The following is a 13627-nucleotide window of genomic DNA, read 5'->3' as shown; positions in this document are numbered from 1 at the left end:
GTGTATCACCTGGTTCGTAATACGGGTGACTAGGCTATAGCCAACACTGCCAGATATTTTGAGCATCTCTGCAGTGATTCCTGATGGGCCGGGGGCTTTCCCGGTCTTCATACTCTTAATTGCTTTATCTACCCTGGTACTATCAACTCGGATAGCTGGTCCCTCTATTGGGTCGACATACGGCAGGCTCTCTTTCTCCCATTCATTCTCTTTATTAAGCAATCTATCGTAGTGGCATCTCCAGACCTCTTTCTTTGCATCCTCATTTAATGCAAGCGTACCATCATCCATGCGAACACATTTCTCTCCTACAACATCACTATTCTCTCTCCTACACTGTCTTGCAAAACGATCATGTAACAAATATTTTGTTTCATTTTATACAAGTGTTAGGTCATTTTGTTAAATGTTCACTTGCTATTGAGAGTATTTCTCAATTTCCTGGAACTTGTCATTTCTGGCTAATGGGAAATTTCCTCTCACTTGGGTTTTTACTGTTTTATACTTCTTAAGAATAAACCTCAACTCTTATTTTTCATGTTTAACCCTCTTATTTGAAGATTTAGAGTTTTGGTCTCTAGAAAGAAAGGATAGTGAGCATACAAGTTTATCCCATTAAAATAACAGGTGTATATAGTCCACTCTGTAAGGTGGTTGGTGTTAGGAAGGGCATCCAGCTGTAAAAACCCTGCAAAAACCGACAGTAAAGCCTGGTGCCGTCTTCTGCTTAGCCAGCCCCTGTCAAACCATCCAACCCATGCCAGCATGGAAAACGGATGTTAAATGATGATATGTATAGAAAATGATAACAGGTAATGGTTTATGTAAACAAAAACAAACAAACAAAAGAAAATAAAGATGGCTATGTGGTTAAGAAGCTCACTTTGAAGCAATGTGGTTTCAGGTTCAGTCTTACTGTGTGGGCACCTTGGACAAATGTTTTCTTTTATAGCCTTAGGCTAATTGATACCTTATTAGTCATCATCATCGTTTAACGTCCGCTTTCCATGCTAGCATGGGTTGGACTCAAAACGATGATGATGACTAACAAGGTAACAATCAGCCTAAGGCTATTGTGTAGGCACCTTGGACAAATGTTTTCTTTTATAGCCTTAGGCTGATTGATACTTTGTTAGTGAATTCAGTAAATGGAAACTGTGTGGAAGCCCATTGTTTGTCTATATTTGTGTGTGTGTTTTCTTGTGGCATATTCTCTCAGCAATAGAAACTTTGATGTATTTTGTTGATTCAATTCTTCTAGAATAATAGATATGATTGAGGTTGCATTTCCGTGACTGAGGTTTTCAGCTTCTATTCTAATTGGTTCCGTTGCTAATATAACAACATGAATAGCATTAAATTAATTGTCTTGGTCAAGAGGTTACTTTTATCATATATGACTTTTGCAATACAGTGTTTAAGATGTAAGAATTGTTCTAAGATTGTAAATAAACTGTTGCATTTGATTTATTGATGGCAATTCATGACCATGTTTCCCTCTAACATATTTCTGAAGTATTTCATCTTGGAGGCCTATGAAATGAACTGGCAACTGTTCTTGTATATTTAATGATATGGTCTTTTTCTTCAGTGAAGAGGTCTTCTGCAATAGGTACCATTCAGTTTGCAGCAAAATGACATGGTTATCAACCAGATTCATATCTGAAGAATGTACATTTCAATCATCCTTCTCTTCAAATGTATCTTTAAATTTGTCATTGCAAGTTTCATTAGTTAAATTACTTTTATTAGAATTTGATTTAGTTTTCTTCTAAAGAACATTACAAATAGACAAATGAAATTCAAATAGACAACAAAATTGATACTTGCTGTTGATATTCTTGCCAAATTTTTACCACATTGCTTGCGCCATCAGTAATGACTGCAACATTTTTTTTCAATTCAGGATTGATCACAGAAAGCTTTGCTTCTAAAAGTTGAAACATTTTCCAGCAAGTAAACTTTCATAAATTCTGATCATTCCTAAGTTTCAAAATTTACCATATGAGTGTATATTTACATGAATATACATTTACACAAAGATATATATTCATCTATAGAAATACTGAATTTTTTCAGAGTTCCTCTTTCATTTAGTTATTTTAATAATCAGAATTTTTTTTCAATTTATATTGATGTTGAATCATTTACATTAAATGAGATCCATTCTTTGGTAAAATCAAGCCTTTTATCTGTAATAGCTTTCTTAATAAAAGCATTTTTAAGTATTGCATTCATGGAAACTCTATCAATAGCAACTAATTTGGATATGTATTTCTTCTATAGTCTCAGTCTGCTTTACCACAAAGAATATTTTTTGTTGATTCTTTTTGAAAGCGGTTTGTCTATTGCAATTGTATTTGTTCCTGACAAAATGCCTTTGTGACCTATCTTTAAATAGTGTAAAAGATCACTTGGACCTCATGAACACTTTAACACAGTCTTGTAACTTGTAATTAATTTTTAAATGTTCAGAAATTCCCAGGAAATAGAATACAATCATAGGAAATACCCATTGAAATACCTATCATCAGTCACATTTCCTGGAAATTCAAAATCCGAGAATCCCGAAAAAGAAACTAATTTTTATTATTTTCTCATACATATTACTTAAACAATATGCCTTTCAGTTTTCTTTTTCCTGTGTCTTTGTTCTTTACTGTGTTTACAATGCTTCAGTCTATGATAATCAGTTGCTTCTTTTACTTGTTCCAGTCATTGGCCATGCTGAGGCACCGCCTTCTATAATTAATAACAGTGTCCCCATTATTTTATTGATGAGTACTTGAAAAGCAAAGTGAACTTGGGGGGTAGAATTTGAACTCAGACGATAAAGAGACAGAACCAAGTGAAACATGGCATTTTGTTTGATGCTCTTTTGATTCTGCCATCAATTTACCTTATAAACATTTTTATGCTGGCTTTGATCTCAAACCTCATATTACCAGTACAGAGTTTCAAAGCTCTAACTATTATGTCATAGTCTTGTACAGTGATCACTTAAATTTAGGGATAGTTCTTTGTGTGTGCATGTCATTTTCTTTTGATCCACTTCTGGTTAAACAACTTAATTATATATTACACCACTCTGCATATGATATAATTTCTCTTTGGATTTAAACCTATGTTTTAATTTTCCATAGAGTTAACCAATTTCAACAGTTTATTACCAATTGTTAGAACTCATTATTTCTCACTAGCCAAAATAGCTACTCCCTGGGCAGATTTATAGTCTGACTGCTGTAAAATGCTGTTGGGACTTTGGCCTTAAGTAAGATCATAAAGTTGAAGAATCTATTTAAAAGAAAACATAAGATAGCATCAATAAATCTTTACTGTTTCCAAATTCAAATTTGATTTTATCTGGAGGGAAAGGACTTAATTGATAAAAATTCTGTTCAAACCAACATGTTTGCTCTCAGTATTTCTGCTTCCATTGTTACACTTCTTATTTTGCATGTTGCTGGTTGTAAGATCTAAAGATGTTATAGGGTGGCCTGAATTTGTGTTGCAGGCTGGTGGGAAAAAAAGTAGCATAGAAACACTCTTCCAAATATTTGGTCTTTGTGGGTATAGCCTCTCAAGGAGCTGAGCCTGTAAGTTAGGATGCCATGCAGACATATGCACAGAAAATTGTATTTGTTAATATAGATTATTTAACCATCACTTTTAGACCAGACATCTGATGTGAGGATAACTTGACATCTTGATGTGTTACAATCTATTGCAATAACAACACATGCCATGGTTCTTTTCTTTCACCTCATGCCAATTTTGGAAGTCCTGCAAAAGGTCATGGATGATGCCCTTCCTACTCTGACTATGCTTATGCCATAAAAGAAAAAAAAAAATCAACACTAATTTTTTTTTTAACACAACATCAGATTTACTTAATTACTAGTTGACTAAACTAACAATTAAAGTTTGTTTGCAAATCATTCTCCAAGCAGTTGTACCTATCCAATTTTTGTTACTGATTTTCTGTTTAGTTTAAAATCTTTATTTTCCAAATGGTATGCCATGACACATTAGTGCCTTAGTCATTCCAACATCAATTTCTTTAATGTAGAATTTCAAGTTTTACTTTTGTTGTTTAGCCTCAGCTCAAATTGGGCAAAGGTATTCCTACTTTGGCCATCACATCTTGTTTTCAAGTATATTTTATCAAAGACTAAATAATCCAATATTTCTTTGCATTATATTTCTAAAATAGTAGAGGGCAACTTCAGAAAGATTTTGGCTGCTATTTCAAGCTGATTGTGTAGCTTTGTAGCCCCCATTTGTTCATTTTAAGTGTGTTTTTCGTGACTGTAAAACAATGATTGTAAGGGTCAACTCATTTTATTATCATTAATTCATATTTAGTGTTAATTTACAAATTTTTTATTTTTTAAAAGAACATGGAGGAGGATCTCCTTTTTAAAAGTCACTTAAATGTTCTGCAAACTATGATTATTCTCCCAGTGTGGTGAGTGTGAAAGAAGTTTAGAGACTTGCTGCCAAAGGTTCACAATCTTATGTTTTATTGTAATGCTTTAGAGCTCCAGTGTCATTGTTAAATTGTGAACAATTGCCATTACAGCATCACTTATAAAACTATATAAGCACTTCTTCAAGAGCCTATTTCTGGGTGTGGTGATTATTCATATCCACTGTCTATAAATGTAGTCACCAAATATCCTACAAATTACATCTGCCATCATGAAAACACAGGCACAATGGACAATGTAGTCATAAATATACAGAACAACTATCGAAATGCATCTCTTTTTAATAAGGTCAACTCAGTTAGGGCTGACTTGATCTTAACCCTTTACTATTCAAATTAGTGTCAATTGTAATGGTTATTTATTCACATTGTTTTGAATTAATCATGTATTGTAGCTTTTAGATTTTGTTGATGTGATTGTTTTTAGAACAACATTGTTGGGTAGGTGTGAGAGGTTAGATCTGGCTTGTGTGATCATAAAACAGATAAAAATATTTGGGCTGGATATGACTGCCTTAAATGCTAAATGCTTAAGCACCTACAACAATAATGATGGCTAGTTGGATTACTTCCTGAGCAATTGTCACTGGAATATGTAAGCTCTTGACAGTTGTCTGCATACTATACTGAACTGCTGGTTAGTGAACACAATTCATCCACTACACTGGTACAAGTGAAAATGTATCTGCAACTTATAATTTGAAACGTTTGATATTTCTGTCTACTGTGTGGTATGAAGGGGAATTCAAGTTTTAGCATATGCATTATTTTATTCTCCTCAACTGCTAGAGTTGATACTACATGGTCAGTATGTAAAGGTTATATCACAGATGGTCTTGGATTGAACACTCAGTAATTGGAGGACCAGTTAAGTATCAGACCATTCCATTTGATTGAAGTATAACATTTAAAGTAACAACTAGCTAAGGCAATAAACTGCTTTGAGCCTGGAATATGCTTCCATCAGCCACATTTGAAAGCTCTCCATCAGATTAAGTACCAGTATATCACCACACTGAATGAAAAATACATGGTCAAAATTATTTTTAAAATCATAATCTTGATATAGGAATTACTGCACTAGATACTGGACTAATCTTATGAGCCTCTAGCAGCTGAAACACTCTTAAATTTGCACTCTCCTGTCTTTAAAAATGAAATATCATGTTGAATTATACTATCCTAGATATACTAGTTGAATAAAATATGAGATGGCCAAGAGTGTGATGTTTTTGATCATAGGTTTTGCTCAGCCATGGCTGACATGTGGTTAAGCAGCCATGACTCAACAATATGGTATTGATGATATATGTAAGCTGCAGATGAAATCAAAATATCATCTCCAGGCTGAAAAACACCACACCCAGTGAAAATGATATTGTTATTGAGGTCATCAGAGTTTGTACTCTTTGTGTAGGGTTCCAATATGAAATTTCTAGTATTTGTGATAAATAATCTACTTTCCAGTTTTACTGTCACTTTTTTTAAAAATGGCTATCAGATACTCTGAAACAACTACCCTGGCACTAAACTGATGTTACTGTATCATCTTTGTCATCATTCTTCAACTGATTCTGATATGTTGAAGTTGTGCTCAGCCAAACCAAAGATTCCATTCTGGCTGAGAAACCATTAATGAAATCATGAAATTATGTGGTATTAAAGCAAACATAGTCTATCCCACAGTCATTGCTAAGTTGTGTTCTTTCATTAACAAACTTCAATTGCATAATAGACCAGGTGCTATTCAGCACTCTTTTTGAATGCTACAGAGTCCAGCCATGCTAAGATAGTTCAAATGACCTTCTTTCCATGAGCCAATTTGACATTGACCTTTAGCTCAGGTTGGATAAGCCTGATCTAAAGATGGGTCAGTGCAAATAAAACCAGTGTGTTGTGTCAGCTGGTTGACAAATGTGTCTTTAATTATGTCCATGTACTGGATGTGGAAGAGTGTTTATCTGGACTCTTCTCTGCTACCAACTAACCAATTAGCCAGTTACAGAAAAAGATTGAGTTGCATTAACTATGGTCATATTATCTTTGTGAGATTAATGTCCAAAATATATCCCCTCAAATAAATCAAATATCTTTTGAAGATATATGTAGGCATACCTATGTGGTAAGTAGCTTGTTTTCCAATCACATGGTTCTGAGTCCATTCTCACTGTGTGAAATCTTGGGCTAGTGATGTCTACTATAACCTTGAGTTGACCAAAACCTTGCGAGTGGATTTGATAGATGGAAACTGAAAGAAGCCCGTTGTGTGTGTGACTGTCTCCTTGTCTTGATATCGCGTAACTTCTGTAAAAGGATGTCACCATTATGCAAGCAGTGTCTTTCATTCCTAATCTTTCTTGAAAACACATCTGGTTATGAGGAAAGATTGCCATACTTGGAAACCAGTGAGAGTTAGTGATAGGAAAGGCATCCAGCTGTTGAAAAATTCACCTCAATAAAATTTTTGATATTCTGTGTAAATACCGAAAAGTGAATGTTAAAATGATGATGATAATATGCAGGTTTTAAGAACCACTAAGCTTAATTCTTCTGTGCAGCTATGAAACTTAGTCCTTATAAGATAGTTATATCTATAGTTTAATGGTGTTTGAAAAGAATTTTGCATTTTTGCTTCATTGATAGTCTGCTAGAGTGTAGTCTTAGTCGCTAAGCACATTATTCTGAGAAGCCACTGCCATGTCTTATAAAAAAAAAGAAAGGTTTTTTATTTCTGCTGTTTTGACCATATATGTTGGCATCATCTATATAATAAGTGATATGAGATGTATTTTCATGATCTGCAGGTATGACTTCTGATCATGAATAACTGCTTGAAACTGAGTTTTGTCTTCATTCTGTTGGCAATCTTAAAATTCATAATGACCTACCTCATGGCAGACAGTAATTGTTTCAATATTTGAAACATGGGTTCAGTTGGAGAAGCTAGCAAAGTGTGCAATGTGGTTGCAGATGCAGTTACAAATAAGTCCTTTATCAAACTATCACTTCTAGCCATCGAGTGGTCAGGTTTTGAGGAAACAAAACTTAACTTACAGCTTCTATTATATCTGTTGTCTTGTTGCGTGTTTTAATAATCCATTTACTGTATTTTGAACACTTATAAAATATGAATGCAACTTGTTTATCTATAAATGTTACATCTTTTATATCTCAAAACACTTGCTAAGTGTATAAATTTTGAATTAATACCTCTATTTTCTGTGCATGAACACTTTTTGTTTATGTTTTGCTTCATATGAAAATTAAGTTCCACTGCTTCACATTTTAATTGCTTTGAATTCCAGGTCATACCATTTAGTGAAACCACTAAATTGAAAATGTTGAACAAGTACGCGCGTGTGTGTGTGTGTGTGTGTGTGTGCTTACTTGCAAATAACAATGTAAATTCTTTGTTTCTCTCACCTCCACACACCATAAAACAATTGTACTTTTCTTTTTGTTGATTAAAACATTAATCTTTATGAAACATGAGATTTTATATTAATTTATTTTTCCTCTTTCTCATTCAGACTCACACAATATAAACAGAAACAAATGAAACAAAATAGGTTTTACCCCCAAATAAGATAAAAAGATGCAAAGCTGTTAGTGATCCCAGGTAGCAACGAAGGTTTTAGGATCTTAGTTGGTACTAACATGCTTAAGACAAAGCTTGAGGTATGTTGATTTGATTTCTTTTTTTTTTTAATTTGTTCCTTTAGCTCACTTTATTTGAAGCTTGATAACTGGTATTGTCTCTCTTTCTCTTTGTTCCAATGGCAATCTGAAAATCAAGTAATATTTTACATATACACACATATTCCATCATGCAATACTGGTCTCATATAAGAAGTAGCTTACCTGTTTAGCTATGAAATATTGCACTGCATGTTAAATCATGAAATCATTTGAACATGCATGCCATCTAAAGAGGGGTGTCTGTCCTACCCTGCCACACTCTCTTCCCACATCTTAAAGACAATGTAAACAGTTGTCAAAAATAACCTCCATCGTCTCGAGTTTGTTTCCCTGTTCAGTGACCACTAATACTGTTTTCATAGAGCAATATCTATCAAAGCCTTGCTCTCCTGTTATCAGTAGTTTCTCACCAGTGAGAACTTTTGATATCAGCAAAAGCTTTAACGGTCTGGTATGAGAACCTCCTAACTCACCAACCTATGACAGTCGCCTGTCTCTCATCTCTTGGATTGGAAACTTGCTGTCTAATCACATCATTATAGAATGTGCTGATGGAGGTCCTGTTCCTTCCTGCCCTCATTTCTGGTGTATCCTAAAGTCTCGTTCAGTCACCCACACTTTTCTTTCTTTACTTCACTTCTCACCACAGACATTCCAATGCAAATCATAACTCTTCCTCTTAACTTCCCAAACATGAGCAGCATGTGCATGCAATTTATTCACACTTGCTGAACTTGCACTGCTTCAATGAACAGATACCTGTTGTTCATTGAAGCATCTCCCAATGAAAGCATGGTTATCCAGTTTCTTTCAGCAGCACTTAGTCAATTAGTGTACATATCAAGGAAGCAGCACCATAAACCAAGGAACATGCGGTGGAAAGAAGCACATCAAGATATGAAGTCATCGTTAAATCTGGTTCAAATCTTTGTTGATTAGTATAGAATTTGAGTTTTAACAGTATGAGTCAACCCAGTATTCAGGTGGTAGTGTTAAACTGATTAATATATGTTAAAAAAAAAAAAAATTTGAGAATAGAACTAGAGAAATGGATTTTAGTAGGGAACCAACCTTTAAATATTTGAAAGGAAGACGATAGGCAACTAGGAAGACGCTAAAAATGTTTTTGTTACCTGTGACATAATCAGTCCTAGAAATGGTGCTAATGAGAGCTAGTTATTAGATGTAAGTGGATAGAAAGTAGTTTATCTTGTTTTTATGTATGAAACAGACTATATTACATGTGTGTAATACTCATGAACAGAAAGAAGTTGAATATGGTTTGTTGAATATCCAGGGTTAACTTTTGAGTAAGTTTAAGAGCAAGTAATTTGAGAAAATACCTAGATATAAGTCTGAGCCAATATATGCAACCCCCACCACCTCATGTTTATATTGGTTTGGAGGTAACAAAAACTTGTAAATTAGAATACAAATACTCTACAGTATTTATATCCAACTGAATTATCTCACCCCCTCTCCCTCTCACACACACAAAAGAGTGGGGTGATGTGCTTTTGCACAAAAAGATATGTATAAGAATATTGTGCTTATTCAAATACTGTGTATGTATATTAACAAAGTACCATTATTTTTGACAAGTTTTGAGAATGGAATAAACACAAAATGCACTTGCAAAGAAGTGTTTAGAACATTGCACTTATGGTTATATCTATTCGTGCATTCATGATGTTGCATAATACATTACATCATGCTAAGCCACAATGCCTGTTTTCATTTACACAGATATCTATTCTGTAAAATGGTTAGTGATATAAAGAGCACCCAGCTGCAAAAACAATGTCAAAATTATAACTAACAAAGTAAAAATGACCAGTTTTCTCAGTTATGTGTACTATATCAGACAACAAAGTACAACAATGAAATTCTGTGAGACCAGTGCAGTTCATAGCAAATTAGATGTAAAATACTGATGATACATAAGCAAAATTAAATAAATATATTACATAAATATATTTGTCAAAAAAAAAAAAATTACGAACATATAGAGATTGGTAGAGAAAGAATGTAATGACGTTGATTATATAAAGTTTATTCGAATTTAAATTGAGATACACCACATATACAAGTGTCTGGGTACAGACACCATTTGGTTGAAGAAATTAGATTAGAATAGTAAAATGTACCAATTTGATGAATGAAAGAGTTTGTTTTTTTTTTTGTCAGTTTGGGAATGAAATTTAAAAAGCAATGGCAACAGTTATAACTTGCAACATTAATGACACTGCAATAATTCTTATTCCATAGAAATGTTACAAGGTTGGGAAAATAAGCTTAAAATATCAATGGTATTAATGGCTATTTTTTTCTTGTCTTCCTGAGGTAATTTTAGTTGGCAACTCGTATTTTGCTGTTCTATTTTTAAGAATTTTGCTAAAACCTAACTTAAAACAAACAAACAAACCATTAATTCTTTGAAATTTGCAAATAAATACCAATAATAAATCGGTTGAAAACTACCATATCTGACATATTCTATTTAGAAATTACCACCACCAGCTGTTTGGTTAACTAGTTCTATTCTAGGGTTTGGGTTGGTGACAGCAATTGAACAACAGCAATAAAAATTACATCACAACAATAACAGTGTATTTCAGTTGCTTTGCTGGATCTACAATCTAGTCTGTAGTAGTTTTTCTTTTGTTTAAAATAAATACAATCCAGAACCTAGTTCTAATATTATATTTTGTTATTACATAAGATTAATAACAGCCATGGGACCAAGTGACCCCTAAGTAAATCAATAGTGTTGAATTTCATTCCATACAAAGTTCCATTTAACTTTATTCTTTTATCAAATCAGTTTAGTCAGCTGGATCACCCTAAAAGTCTGATCTTAATGATCAATCATATTTATTGACCAAGCAAATAAATAAAATCTCTCTGAACAACAACAATAATAATAGTAGTAGTAGTAGTAGTAATAATAATAATAATAATAATAATAATAATAATAATAATATATGCAGTACCAGGCAGTGGCTCTCATGGCTTCTGATCTTAACTAATTGGAAGTGTTATGATGTACATTGTTTTGTTTTGGTATAAAAGATGGGCTACAGCAAATATTCTGCTCAATACCACAGATTTGCTTGTCAGTTGTTTGACCTTAACCAGTTGAGCATGTCCCTTAGTGGCTGACGATATGTGTATCTCTGATCATGAGCAGAAGTAGTGGGGGAGCATCATAGCCATGTATTGAGAGGAATTCTCTGGGGTTTCGATAATTCACTTTTGGAAACATGGGTGTTTTGTTCAACATCCTTAAACAACCCTTATTCAGGGACCTTTTGAGCGGGATGGGCTACTCGACCTGAAGAAAATTCTAACTGGGCCACATCTGCAAGGTCATGCATTGTTATCTTGATATGAGATCACCATGTCATGCACATATGGTTGTGATGCATGTGCCTGGTGTACCCTTATCAGACGGGCAGTCATGATGGGTATACTAGGCTTCGTATATTTTACCTCAGTGTCACTTTGATGGCATACACTGCTCTTTCACTCAATAATAATAATAATAGTTATAGTAATAATAATAGCAATAGTAATAATAATAGTAATTGTAGCAATAATAGTAGTAATTGTAGTAGTAATAGTAGTAGTAGTAGTAATGATGATGATACAGATTAATTGTGATGGCTGTGTAGTTACAATACTTGACTTTCAGCTTGATAAATCAGAGTTGCAGTGAATTTTATTTGCAAAACAGTGGCTGAATATAGATTGAAATTAAATAAATCCATCTATAATTCTTATGCTAATACCACAGAAAACATTAACAGTTATGGAAGCCGGTGAAATGTTTTCTTTTGAATGATGCTAACACCATTGAATTCTTGAACTTATATTGAATTTTTACATTTGAATAGAAGAGGAAGGACAATTTGGTAAAAATTTATTGGATTTTTCTGTCTATTTAATGCTCCCTTTTTGATAGAAGGAATGAATTTAGATGAAAAATCTTATTGTTTTTGAAGTTTCACTTCACTTGGAATTGTCAGAAAGCAATGACTACACATTGTTGATACCGTTTCAAGACACATCTGATGTTGGGTGAAGACTTTAGTTACAAAGTATTTTGAAATTATATATGTGTATGTATATCATCATCATCATTTAATATCTGTTTTCCATGCTGGCATGGGTTGGACTGTTTGACAGAAGTTGGCCAGGCTCCAATTGTGACTGGATGCCCTTCCTAATACCAACCACTTTACAGAGTGTACTGGGTGCATTTTATGTGGTACTGGCATTGGTACTTTTTACATGGCACTAGTATTGGTGCTTTATATGTGGCACTGGCACAAGTTCTTTTTCATGTGGGACTGACAAATTACTTTTTATGTGGCACTGGCACAGGTGTTTTTCCATGTGGCACCAGCATGGGTGCTTTTCTACATGGCACCAACACAACAGCACCAAAAGCCTATGTGAGAATTTCTCCCATGGTGTCTACTGCAGTAAAGGTTTTTCTCTAATAGAACACCCAAGTGGGAATAAATATTACATCTCAGTATTGATACTGACTCTGTTGTTAGTATATATTTTTTTAACAAGCTCACTGGCTAATCGTGATATCAGCACCTGTTTTGGCACTGATTTGCTATATATTGATGGTGGGCAGGTGAGTCACTGCTATCTCTAGCAGTCGAGCATCCATCACTGATGAGATCAAGGAAGGTTCAAATCACGTGATCTGGTGTTCTCTGTGCTGGAGTTGGCGGGGATTTACCTCCCCACTAGCAATATAAACAAGCATCCATTTTGTACCAAAAGCTTATGTGAGAGTTTCTCTCATGGTATCTACCACAGTAAAGTTTGTTCTAATAGAACATCATGTTTAAGTGGGAATAAATATTACCTCGGTATTAATACTGCCTCCATCACTGATATATACATCTAGTATGCACACATACCTCTGTCTTTTTGTATTGACTCTGCTTAAAAAAAAAAAAATCCAGAATTTGTGTGTCCCACAACTTGGTAATTCAACAAGTGAATGTAGTGAAAACAGTACCAGACTCGAAAATATACACTGGGTGGAGTTGATATGTTCAACTAAATCCTTGAATATGGTGTTCCAGCGTTTTCTCAGTCCATTATGTGAAACTAGTAAAAGAAGAAAGAAATATTTATGCTATAAACTCATTTTATTTGCTGGTGTGTTCAGTTGAATTCAGTTACAGAGATTACAGTGGTGGATTATATTTTGTTTCTTTTTACATTAAGAAAAGCAAGAAAAGGTTTTTCCTTTCACTCTCTTCCACTTTTTTTCTCTTTTGCTCCTTCCCTCTCACACACAATCTCACATTTTCTTTCACAATCCCTCTCTCTGTCTTCCATATGCTCCCCTCTGTCTCATCTACATACACGCATTTATTATTTTTCTTCAAGAAATAAAAGGCACCTCCC

At 34.0% G+C, this 13627-nt stretch overlaps 1 protein-coding gene across 3 annotated transcripts in view; it reads left to right on the top strand.

Annotated features, from left to right (window-relative positions):
* The window catches only part of LOC106870506 (ras-specific guanine nucleotide-releasing factor RalGPS1), a 208003-nt gene that overhangs the window by 61606 nt on the left and 132770 nt on the right, over positions 1-13627 (top strand). For 2 of the 3 annotated variants that reach the window (XM_052971621.1, XM_052971627.1), the window contains exon 2: positions 8020-8167. The exons of the other annotated variant lie outside the window; for it this stretch is intronic. In XM_052971621.1, coding sequence (XP_052827581.1) covers positions 8147-8167 — 21 coding nt within the window. In that variant the 5' untranslated portion in view covers positions 8020-8146. The remainder of the gene's footprint in view (positions 1-8019; positions 8168-13627) is intronic. 3 annotated transcript variants of the gene reach the window in all.

The sequence above is a fragment of the Octopus bimaculoides genome, chromosome 1 (genome assembly GCF_001194135.2).
Source record: "Octopus bimaculoides isolate UCB-OBI-ISO-001 chromosome 1, ASM119413v2, whole genome shotgun sequence".
In the NCBI taxonomy this organism is placed as follows: Eukaryota; Metazoa; Mollusca; class Cephalopoda; order Octopoda; family Octopodidae; genus Octopus; species Octopus bimaculoides.
The sequence above is the reverse complement of the archived record's forward strand: the minus strand, read 5'-3'. Positions and strand labels throughout refer to the sequence as shown.